The sequence below is a fragment of the Rhododendron vialii genome, chromosome 7a (genome assembly GCF_030253575.1).
Source record: "Rhododendron vialii isolate Sample 1 chromosome 7a, ASM3025357v1".
In the NCBI taxonomy this organism is placed as follows: domain Eukaryota; kingdom Viridiplantae; phylum Streptophyta; class Magnoliopsida; order Ericales; family Ericaceae; genus Rhododendron; species Rhododendron vialii.
This window is the reverse complement of record NC_080563.1, coordinates 7,845,350-7,858,269: the sequence shown is the minus strand read 5'-3', so window position 1 is coordinate 7,858,269 and position 12,920 is coordinate 7,845,350. Positions and strand designations below refer to the sequence as shown.

The 12,920-nt window shown below is 38.2% G+C and overlaps 1 protein-coding gene and 1 non-coding gene across 2 annotated transcripts; both read right to left on the bottom strand.

The window, feature by feature from the left end:
* Positions 1-1,575: 1,575 nt before the first annotated feature.
* On the bottom strand, positions 1,576-9,462 carry LOC131334752 (protein LNK2). Its single transcript, XM_058369980.1, has 8 exons — positions 9,038-9,462; positions 8,072-8,438; positions 7,841-7,970; positions 6,592-6,910; positions 5,346-6,023; positions 5,107-5,261; positions 2,007-2,313; positions 1,576-1,912 (listed from the first exon to the last, which is right to left on the bottom strand). Exons 1-7 carry the CDS (start codon positions 9,059-9,061, stop codon positions 2,025-2,027), a joined length of 1,962 nt encoding a protein of 653 aa, XP_058225963.1. The 5' UTR covers positions 9,062-9,462; the 3' UTR covers positions 1,576-1,912; positions 2,007-2,024.
* A 3,358-nt stretch (positions 9,463-12,820) lies between these two features.
* TRNAR-ACG (transfer RNA arginine (anticodon ACG)) lies at positions 12,821-12,893 on the bottom strand. Its single transcript has one exon. It is a non-coding gene; the product is annotated as a tRNA-Arg (tRNA).
* Between the last annotated feature and the right edge of the window lie 27 nt (positions 12,894-12,920).

Sequence of the window (12,920 nt, the reverse complement as noted above, 5' to 3'; positions counted from 1 at the left end):
TCCTCGAGTATTTTTGAGATCATGTAAATTTTGAGTATTTTTGCATTTTTTCAGATTTCTTTTGCAAACATAGGCAATGCTAATCTTATAAACAAAATATTTTCAAGCATCTGGCGTTGTGGTTGGTTGTTGTGTATGTAGCATTATTGTTTCAAAAATGTTTCCCGTACAGTTAAAAAACACTAAATCGAAGGTTCCATCATAAACATATACTTCGGGATCCATCAACTAAATGAATTTTTTTTGTGAAAATCTAACCTAAAACGGGGACCAAGTCAACGCAAGTGATTGGAAACATGATACTAGAGCTCAAGTCAATGTTATAAACGAACCGAGCTGCTTGCAAGGCTCAGCTTGAGTCGTTGGAAGCACTTAGTATTGAAGCTCGAGTTTTAAACTCATTCAGTAAACGAGTTGAGGTCAACACTCCAAAACTCAACTCCCTTTGTATAGGCACATTTAGGAAATCAATCGGGCTTTGCGCCAAGCCAAGCTCGAATAACAAGGCTCGATTTGGTTCATTTGCATCCCTAGTTATAGGAGGTATAGGAGTTAAAAGCGTAGTTGCATTCTACTTTTCTTCACATAAGATCGATGTTGGAATTCCCACATGCATAAGTAGTTATTAATCTGCAATATTGAATCCATTTTTTCATAGCTAAAGGCTCAAATCTATGGGACTAGTGAGATTACTCAATGTCAGGTAACCTAACCTCATTTATGCAGGCTTTTGGTTGGTCTGTCTCGACAGTAAAGTGTTGGGAGTTTTGTGCTCACAATTAGGACTTAGACGTTAATTTGTCTCTTTGTGCTTATTGTTTATCCTTAATTTTTTGGATTGGCGTTTTCTCCTCTATCTTCGTATTTTAGATGGAAATCACGTAGACGCCGTATGGCATTTACGAGTAAAGTTTCTGCTTCGGATAATATATATATTAAAAAAAAAAAAAGGAATGACGAAAAAAAAAAAAAGAGCGAGTTTTAACCCATTTTCTTGAACCAAGAACTGGGCTTGGTGATCTTCCAAAACAGTGGAAACAAATCTTCTGCTCCCACTATACAGGAAAAGAAATTCCTCTCTTTTACTCGAACTACAAAGTACACGTCAATTTCATCATCAAGGATAGTTGTACTGTTAATCTGTTATCAATTTCGAAATTAATCACTCTAACTCAAAACAGAAACCTTCAGCGCGACAACGTAGGACTTGCTGCATGAAAAATTTAGAGATTAAAAAATGCTTATGTGAACACGAACAACAACCTACTCAAAAATGAACCACAACCGTAATGGCAATACTTGGATCGGCTACTTAGATTCTTTTTCTCCAATTGATTCTCCATTTCCAATTGTAACCTCATTTTGACTGTTTAACTCAAATTTTCTATTTCACTACTTCAGAGATTTCAGGGTTCTGAGAATATAGAGATTACAAGTTATCTTCCAGAAAACTAACACTGTAGTCAATATCAATGATAACAACCGAATCCTTTCCACCATACTCTACCAACACTTCAAGCAAGAAATAACCATTCGATGCAACAACAATCCTACACATGAAAATAAATGCACATTCTGGAAAATTACAGAATATATTGGTTGTTACAAACTTACGATACAAAAAGGAAAAAAAAGAGGACCCATTTAGAAGTATCTAAGGGAATGGGTAGGATTTGGAAACACAGAAAAGCTAGAAATCATTTTAGTTGGGAGTAGTATCACCCTTCCGCGGCGACATATCAAGTACACATCAACAGACACTACATTGTCATCAGGAGAGTCGATTTCTCCACAACATAGAAAATCTGCAAACCACACATGCACATAACCTCTTGCATATCTAAAGAAAAAGACTCCTTCGGTGAAGGATTCCTGAGCCAGGGTGACCTGTGCTTGATGAAGAACCAGTCTGCTGACAATGAAAGGAACCTTGTTACCAGAGAATCCATATAATCACATGTAAAATGAAAATGTAAACGTATAAAAGAGATAAAGGAAGGAATTACCCTCAACGAGCTTTTCCATCATTGATTGGGTGCTCCTATCTCCTTAGCTCCTGCATTCGATGCCTTGTTTGCAGCATTTTCAATGATTAAGTGGGAGTTTTGTTCTCTTCTGCTATTGTCAGACAAGAACTCTCTTGGGGAGCTCAGTAAACCACCAGTATTTATTTCACATGGGAGCTTAGTCAATGATGGTGATTCTGGTGTATGAGAATGTTTTCCAGACAACTCAGGCCTGTGAAAGAGCAGATGAGCCACAGCTCGGTCTATGTGATTTGTTTCTGTCTCCACATCAGGAATTCGAGTGAAACTGCAATACGATGGCATCAGAGGAAGAAGAGAGATAAGGGAAGTCGGTAGGAAAATTGGGTACATTGTAGAAAGTCTATATCACGGCCTCCACATAAAAGAGCTGTATACAATCACATGAATGACAGAAGTCTACAAAATTAAAGGAAACACAACATGAGTTTGAGGTGTACATTGATGATGTGAAACAAGGAAACAAGTACTACAGCTAGGTCCTAGAGTCCGAGGTCATCTTATGCAAAACCTTTTTGAACTGCAATTGCCTATTCTAGTTTCCTTTTCTTTTTTCTAACAAATTCAGACTTGGATTTGGACTAAATAACTTTAAGGTACAAGTACACAAATCTACAAGGACAAAGCTACAATCAACCTCAATCAAAGCTTCATAAGAGGTTATGTTTTGGAAATCCTTGCCAGAGTATACGAAGAATTTCCGAAAAGATATGGAAAATACATTGAGGGATCATTATGCCTTGTCTCTTGTCATGAAGATTATGTCAAGAAGTGAAATTGAAATCTTATTTGGGGTACCTACTGTCATGTGGTGGAAATTGGAATCTTCAACTCAATTTTTTCTCTCTGATCTTTTGCCCACAGGCATAGACTTCAAGTCCAAGAAACGAAATTAAACATTTATGTCTGTTGACTTCTCCGTTTTTGTTTTTGTCCTTATGATTCGAACATTAACTATACTAGGCTCCTTGTGACAATTCAGGGAAACAGCCAGTTGGCTCATTGCATGTAGTATGGTGGATCAAGGAAATGAACAATTGCGATTTTTCATGTCTTCTCGTGTTCAGATGGTGACATAATTCCTCTGTTGTTAGTTGGTCTACCAAATCCTAGCTTTACCCCACAATTTTGTGTAGAAAAGAAAGTAGTTTTGTTTTACTGGCCATTTGGTACCAATGAAAAACACTGTCTAAATGATGTTAGGGAGTGGAAATGGGGATGATGCTCTTCTGGGTCTTGGGGGGATGGCAGCGATGCTGATGTTGTGATTGATTGGATGGTTGAAAGATAGTATAAAAGTACAAAGACCCAACAGCCTGTTTTCTGGGTGGAGAAGGGAGGGGGGATAAGGGCCCTGGGAAAAAGGTTAACAATGCCCAATCTTATCCAGTGTTTGGTTCTTCCCTTTGCGCCCGGCTTGCTTATCTGGCAGATAAGCTAAGACCCGATCTATGCGAAATCCACCCCACCCCCAAGGATAAGCTTATCCGAGTGGGCATAATTACTGTTGTGCCCCTGAAACCTCTCCAAACCCTTTTTGTATTCTCATTACAAGGGGCAACTAAGTAAACTCTCACATAATCTATTTATCCACCCAGTCTTATCCGTCCATTTCAACTGCCTAACAAACCCCTTCGTAGTTAATCCCTTCTTAACTATTTCCTTCTTTAAACATATCCACCTCTTACCTTCTTCCTTGTCCCCAAAACCTTATCCACCCACCAAACAAGCCGTCAAGACTGAGGATGTAAGACAGGTGATATAAGAGATAGTGAAAGAAGGGGATGGTGATCGAACCTCAGGCTCTGTGACCAAATCAGTTCAGACCGGGGAGGTAGGAAGCATGAAGGTCACAAACTTAATAACCCAAAGGCACAAGCCGCACAACCTTAAACAGCTCTCAATATTATCATTGAAGTAGCATTAGTACATCAGCAATTATCCTCACACGAACAATCATAACAAATTACGAAGCAAGATACACATAACCATGGGAATGAAATATCAAACCAACCTAACTAACTACTCCCTCTGTCCCATATTGCTTGTCCGCTACAGAGAACTCGGACATGCAATTAATGTGTATTCCCTTAGAGCATTCGATTGGATTTGCAACATTACCACTTATTCTCTACATGTATGAATCATTTATGAGGGTTAGTTTGTGGCATTTTACACGCTTTTTCTTATAAATAAAAAAGAGGACAAACAATTTGGGACATCCCAAAATAGAATAGTGGACGAGCAATACAAGATGGAGGCAGTATTTATTTGGATAGAATTTTACTAAATAGGGTACTAACAAAAACAACCAAATGCATTTAAGGACCAAGTAGGAATATTCCCATGTATTCCATCCACTTCACCTGTGGCTTACCAAATAGATAATTTCCCTTAATCCAGTCAACCCAGCCAAGAAATGCAACATCACTCTCATTCTCCAATTTTATCCACTGCTATCCTCCAGATAATTTTCATTTAAACAGCATCGACGAAACATAATTTCCAATTGGACGAAACATAATTTCCAATTGGACATGAACCCATGACATCGGACTGAAAATTATTTGGTTTCTACCACCAAATATTGGCCAACTTGGCGTCCATCCTAGATTTGACCTTAAGTTGTTACTAATGACCATACTACAAGGGGCACAACCAATGATTTTAATTTCCAGATGCTGCAACAAAATTATACTTAAGTTCTGGTCACTGTATATGTATCTCTCAACCTTTCCGTATTTAAATTTGCGTCAAAAAAGTGAAGAAACATAATAACCCCGTAGAAGTATAGTACTCAGTTATTCAAACGGGTGCTATCTTCTTCTTTTGAGATTAGAACCAATTAAATAGCAAAACACTTCTACACCACTTCTTTTTCACCTTTTCTCCCAATTTTTACCTTTTCTGACATCAGCATCTTATGCAAAAATATGCATGTTCCCTAACTACATTCTAAGCCAATCAACAATTTTAACTTCTAGTACGCATTAGTTCGTCAATGCATTCAAGTAGAAATGTCCAAGTTGTTCAATAATATGAATTGCACTACGTAACATACCTCGTATGACTAGATGTTTCATCTGTACAGACTTCAAGTTCATCTCCGCTATTTTTGTTTATACTGCTTGTATCACCAGCATAATGCCTGTGCATTGCACTTTGAGCCAATCGAAACAAGCTATCTCGCATAAAAATTCTCATCCGGATGTCCAACTGTGAGAAGTACGTTGCGTCTATAGTAAGATAATGACCGAGTGGATATCTACCAGGGAAAAATTGTGCTCACAAATAACTTACTTTTGCTACAATTTCTCGAAGCTGGTGAAGCGTTATAGCCTCCACTGAATAACAATCATCAACTACCATAGGGATTGTGTTCAAGCCATCGTGTACAGCGGGCGAGTTTGGATCAACGGAGAGTAGGGTGCTGACAGTTTCTTCAACTTCAATATTCCCTCCTGGCATCAGCTGAATTTGATCATCATGACACTTAAGAGAAACAGAGTGATCACTACTGGAGACTTTATTACTAAATTGCTGCTGCTGCCTTTGAATAGCAAGTAGTGCCTGCATTTGCTGCCGCCGCCTCAATTTTTCAATTTTCTCCTGCGGTGTCATTGTCAGAGGCTTTGTGAAAGTTCCTGGGAACATGCTTAAAGGATTTGTGGTGCTTGTAGAAACTTCACAACCAGAAAACACTGGTCTTTCCTCTTCTCTATAGTGAGAATGAGGCAAACTCGCCATGGTTGGATATGGATTTCTGATGTTTCCTCGCCCTGGAGGGGCCACAGATGAGTTGAATGACTGAAGCTGTGTTTGATCACCAAGGGCATAACCAGTACAAATCCGAGGCATTTCAATTTGTTGCAGTTTGTTTCCACTTGGAGACCAGGTACTAGAATCCTGCAAGTGTTGTCCTTCATGTCCTCCCCCTGTTTTTTTCCTGGTTTCTGAAAGTTTTTCCTTGTTACTCACCTGTGCAATTGAAAGCAACACGACGCTCAAAGTCTCGAACGTCCAAGCACAGACAAGAAAAGCCAAAGACCAAAGCACTATAACAAAAAAATAATAAAAGTTGAAACAAGCAAGGTTCTTAAAGAGCACTACAAAAAGAGTGGGCATATTATAATTTGTCCAATTAATCATGGAAGTTTGTTATCTTATAGTTGCACAATGAGGAAGTGGAGCCAAGACTGGGGTGAAGGCACATAGACGGCTCTAAGATTGAAATCACATTAGAAATAAATATTGGAGACTAATGTCGAATGCAATTTTTTTAAGTTATACAGATAATATAAGGAAAATACAAGGATAAGACACTTGACCTATTTTTCCCTACCTCTAATGGCCCACTACAAATTTTCTCTTTCCAAGCCCTTCCAATTCAGTCTATGAAAGCCAACAAAAAGGTGAATGCAAACATTTTGACATCATTTGACCGAAAATAGAGCGACATTAGAGATCGAGTATGCATCACACAGTTCACCAAGAAAAAAGAAAGAGGAAATAAATAGACTTGCAGGACAAAATTGACAATTCATACCTTTTCTTTTGCTACAAACTTGCTTTTACCTCCCATAAAGTCCACCTGATGAGCACTTGCATGTACATTGTTTTGAGCATGGGAACTCAGAAAGCTCATTTTCCCAAAGCCTTGGGTGAAAGACTGGTCTTGATCTTGTACATATTCTGTTTTTATTTTAAAATGGCCAGACGGGCTCCCCGTTGTTCCTAGACCCAAGCTTGTGGAGTCCACGCATAACGGAAAAGATTTTTCCGCAGTACATGTTGATTCTTTGAAAGATGACCAAGGCTGATCATCCTTACCAAGACTTACATGCCCAAATATTTGGTCATCATCACTGCAAAATAAACACTTGTGAGGATATTGGGTCAGATGCTGCGATTCACATCCTCAAAATAGCAAATCAGAAAAAAGATTAAGCAAATCTGTCACTGCATTGGAGAAAGATAAGTTGAAGGCAAAATTATGTTTCCAATAAATTTATCTTGCTAGTTTCTAGTTTTTTGAATAATTTTGGGTACAAGTGCTTTTTTTAATATTCGATTATATAACACTAACCGTGGCTGTTGGGATGAGTCAATTATCTCATCATACAAGGTCCAATTGTGTTTTACACTCTCCTATACTCTTCATCCTTTCCATCTCACTACAGTAGCATATGACAGTTGACAACACAACCGAACCTTACACATTGAAACTTGGCAGGAATCATCTGGTGATAGCCAGAAAAGAAATTAGCAGAGTTTCATGAAATAGTGGTGTCAACAACAACCATATCGCAGTGTTTGTGGGTGTGAGGATCATAGCATTTAAAGCGATGCAGGAAAGACAAGCAGCAATAAGCGATTAGGCAATCCAGATAATACGCCTATGCTTTAAGTTTTAAGTAATGCTTGAAGAGGAGAATTCGCTGAAAACCTAGCCTACACTATGCCATTTATCTTTAGGTATATAGAAAACCGACCTAGAAGTACAATGCCAGGGTTATTGGTGAGGAATAAAAGAAAGGACGTTGAATGTAAGCATATTTTATGCTGGGCGCCTACAATATACTTGTAAAAGATACCTAGCCTGCATTACACCATCCTACATTCATTTTGCTTTGCGACAACTAGCATGCTACCCTCACATTCTACGTTGATTTTCCCAAGTATTTTAGCATGATGAATGATCTTGAATCATAAGAGAATGCCAAGGTTGCACAAAGAATCTAAAAAGTAATTTTTCATTGAGGAAGACACATTAGGATATCAAGATGGTATCTTACCTGAAAATTCTATCCAGATCATCAAAGCTTCCAATGTTATCCCAGCCATAGTCAACAAAGTCACTTTGCTCCCCATCATCAAGCTGATTCTGAAAAATACTGGAACTTCCATCTAGTTGAGACGTTGCATCTGTCGAAAAATTGAATCTTATTAAGATCAAAACCTAAAACCATGGTAGGATTTCTTTTGATTCCATTTCCTTCAAAATGAAAGATACTTTCTTAACTTACCACACCTAGAGGAATCAATTTCGGTGATTTCAGTTAAATCCTTAGATACTTCAGTTCCCATTGAATCCTGATGAGTTTTGGAGGCATGTGATACAGACAAATCAGGCCATGGTTCCATCCTACATCGTCCCGCAGAAGTTCCCTCGGCGGAGTCGTATCGCAAAGCACCCTCTCGTTTATCCCGGGCGTAGTCATCGTTATTAAGAGATTTATTCTGCACAGGTGGCTTAGCATTTGTAGCTTCTTGATTCCATTCCTTCTTTATGTGACCTCCATATAAACCTGGAGGTCTATCTTCATTTCCCTCGGGATACGGAACAATATGGTCATCAGTCTCGCCCTCCTCACACCATATTATATTTGCAAACTGAAAAGAAAAACAGAGTTCAACACGAAAATCAAAGGAGAAATATCCTCCGATCAATTTTTGTTTTTGATCCGATATTCTCCTATCATGTGAACCCCTCGTTTTTTCACCCTAAAGACAAAAAATAACATAGCACAAAAGTCTCAAATTTTAACTCCCGAATTTCTTGTTTATTACCGTACCTTGACTACTGAGAAAACAAAAGGAAAATCCGAGGGAAAAAAAATATTCCGTCCGTCAAAAAAAATTGTCCGCACTTAAAAAATGCATCTTTATCAAGAAAATTTCAAAGTTATATAAATTAAAACTCACTGATAATATTGTAACTAGCGCAAAAAATTCGAATGGTTACCAAAAAAAAATTTGCATTACTTTTTATATTCTCGTTTTACAGACGGGACACAGTAGCTCTCTAGAATCATGCAAGCCTTTCAGTTCTTCTAAAGGCAAAGAAATTCACTACCAATAACACCTAAATATTCATTTCCCCATTCCTAAAATTCCAAAAACTCTAATTCAAGATGCTCACAAACTGGCCGAGATGGCAGGACACCCTGCATCAACCGAAAAAAAGAAACCAAAAAGATTTACGGACTTACCTCTTCGTCGTTCCAATCAAACATTGCAGAAGAAACGGCAGCAGATGACCACACCAAAGTTAGATTCCACCACTCGCTCACTAACTGACCAGACCATCGCCGAATTTCACAGGAACGATCGCATCAACGTTTCAAGAGAGAGAGAGAGAGAGAGAGAGAGAAACAGAGTAAACGAATAGTACTCCACGTTTTACGGGTGGAAAGTAGAGAGAGAAACGTGGTTTGGGATTAGGGCGGTGGGGCCCGCAGTCTAGGTGGCGGTGGGCGTATCTAAAGTTGTGGTGAGGAAGGGCCGATCTGGTGAGGAAGGGCCGATCTGGTTTTAGTGGTGGAGCTGGAGCCTCATTTGTTGTGGAGGGGTTACATTTGGAGACGTTCTTGTGCCGAGCCGCTGCCACACATGCGTTACACTCGTCGGTGATCCCAGTTGTTCAAATTTTGTTTGGATGCTTCGGATTTTGAAGAAAGAAAAATAAGAGAGAGTGATCAAAAAAGAGGGAGAGAATAAATCTGGACCGTTTAAAATAGATTTAGACAGTTGAAATCATCGACAAATACCTTCACGTGATACCCGGTCGACACCCAAAAATTTCTCCAAGATTTGAATTTCATTTGTTGGGATTGACGAATGTCATTTGGGTTTCATTTTTTGGGAAAATAGTGGGTTTTGTGGTGGGCGTTGTCTTGGCTGTCGCTTTCTCGAGGAACCAACTTTGCCTGTGGGTTCATCTCATCCAAAGAAAATACTCCGACACTATACGGGTAGGAGTTAATGGAATTGAAAATTCTGTAGGGCACTCCTTGTTAGTGCATTAAATGGAATTAGAAAGTCTGTAGGGTATTTTTTGGTAGTGCACCCTGTAGTGTATGTTCAGACCATTTATCTCGATAGGATCTCCGGATTCCCAGGCGTTGAGTACAAACTTGAGTGACACATTGGGAGTGGACCTCACATATTTGAGTGGCTCAAGTTCATGTTCAACTATGTCTCATGAGCATTGAATAATTTTCCAAAACGAAGAGTCTAATATTGGAAAATTTTCATGTTCAACCATGCCTCATGAGCATTAAATAATTTTTCAAAACGAGGAGTCTATATTGGAAAAATTATTTTGTATCTTTGTGCCACCGTCAAGTGATATTAGTTTCATTTTCATCACTTGTTAGTATAAAAATTAGGATAAAATATGTAGGTCTCACCCTAATTTGTGGTAAAAAAAAAAAAAACTTAGAGCACTGCGCAGATCATATTATTATCGGTATTAATATGTTGCTTTTGCGGTAGTAGAATTGGTATTGGGGACGAACCAAATCAAAGAACAAGACTAGTTTTACTCACAAAATGCACGAATATTCACACATACGCTCATGTGGATAGTGGACCCCTTGACACCCCGTAATTGCTTGCACACAAACTACCATAAGACAAATGTGCCCTCACACATGCTTTGGGAGTGTGCCCATGTGTGTGTTCGCGGAAGTATTTGTGTGGCGTTGAACTCATTCGGAGTGTGTGAAAGTATTTCACTATTTCTATGCACTGTGCGTGGAACTAGCATTGCAGTTCTGCTACACACACAGCAATCTGTGCAGATTTCATTGTGGGGCTCATCACGAGTCCCACACAAATCATCCGAGCCGTTCATTAAATGTAAAATATTTTTTCAAGGGTCCCCACAAAAAATAAACTCAATCCAATACCTATAGGTACTTCATCCAATCATCTAACTTTTCATTCAGATTTTCAGATAATGAAAAATTATATGATTGGATCGAGTATCTATAGGTATCGATTGAGATTATTTTTTACGAGAACCCTTAAAAAAATGTTTTACATTTAATGAACGGCTCGGATGATTTGTGTGGGATCCGTAGTGGACCCCACAATGAAATCTATGCACAGATTGTATGTGTGTGTAGACTTTCTCTTAGAGCATCCGCAATAGGAATAATCAAAATCGATAATCAAAATGTGCCACGTCAGCATTTGATTATCCATTTAGTTCATAGTCAAACCTAACAAACTTGATCTCCACATTGGTTATTTTTGTATCCCTATAAAAAAAACCTCCCACAATGCAATGCATCTATGTCCAATTGCAAACGAGTTCTAATCGCGCACCCGACCACACCAAATTATTCGTCTCGATGAGACGATTCTAATGTGAGGTGTTTTTTAATTTTTTAGTTTTGAATTTGGTTATTGGGTTTGGTTATTGAGTTTTGGTTATTTGTAAAAATTGTTAAGTTTGGTTATTCAAAGGTCAAAATTTGATGAGTTGTTAAGAGATTGCTAAGTTTGGTTATTATAATGTGAACACTTTTTTGAACAAACATTTCTAACTTTAGCAACCTTTTAGTTTTGATTATTACATTGCGGATGCTATCAGCATTGGTTGCTAAATTCTTTGTACGGACACATACAAGTGTGCAAACACACATGCGCTATGAGACCCACAAACAATGTTGTCACTCAGCGAGAACCACAACAAATGTAACTATGTAAGTATGCTTGATTACAATTTTGTCCTCGCAATGGGGTAAACCAGTAGCAGTAAAATGGGCAAAGTCCACTTTGACCTTCTGTGGTTATCGTCATGTGCAGATATCCCCTTCATGGTTCAAAACTGACCACATAACCTACTTGTGGTTTTGAAAATGTGCGGATAGACCATCTGCCTTCATGTTTTTCATCTATATTAACAGGCACAACATTAAAAGACCGATATACTCTCATCATGTCCCTTGATTCTTTTTCTTTTTTAAATTTAACAACAACATCCCCTATACCAAAAATTGAATCCAAACCGTTGATATTATAAATTTTGACAAGTACTACATCTATGCCAAAATTCAAGTCAATGAAAAAATAAAAAACTAATGGTCGAATCAATTTTGTTATGAAATTAAAATTTCAAATTTGAATTTACTAAAAATTAGATCACTGGGTTATTGATGTCTGATCGAGATGTTTTTTTACAGAGATACTCTCTTCTTTATTTAATACATTATGAACGGCTCAGATTACATTCTAGAGGCGTGTGAGATACACTTCCATTAATATAAATGAAAAACATGACGACAGGGGATCTATCTGCACATTTTCAAAATCACAGATAGGTTATGTGGTCAGTTTTGAACCATGAGAAAGATATCCGTACATGACGATAACCACGGGGTGAAAGTGGACGTTGCCCTAGTAAAATCCCACCACCACGGATCTTGTTGCACTTTTTCCTCCTAATGTTAAAAACTTTAATGGGTTGATAATCCCATTGTCTTGTGATGCTAAAATTAAACCCCTAATGTTAACACATTAATACATATATTTAGATTGGATGATAACTTGTCATGGCAATGACGTTCAAATTTAGTACTAACATACCCTTGAATTTTAGCATTGTACACATTACACGTCTACAATTACAAACATCACACAATCTCCCCGCTCTTTCGACAAAAGTTAATAGTCGGTCTCATCTCAACATATTTCGTCCACGTCCTCAATAATCAGTCATCAGAAAGTACCGTGGTCGGAAGAGGGAAAAAATTGCAAAGAGAGGAAAAAAGTAGATTTCAAAATCTCTGGATACAGTCTTCAATAAATTTACTCTATTTCTCTTTACTTTTTTTTTATCAGCATCTATCTTTTTTTACTCACTATTCTAAAAAACCTTCTTCAAAATCCAAACCGAACAGATTCATGTCTTTGGGTTCCAAATAAGTGCCTTCCTTCTACTACAGAAACCCGATAGAGCCCAAAAAAGAGATATTTAAGGATACCGACTCCGCTGGGGATCGAACCCAGAATCTCTGGTTCCGTAGACCAGCGCCTTATCCATTGGGCCACGGAGTCCCTCATGCCTCAGGATTTCCAAATAAA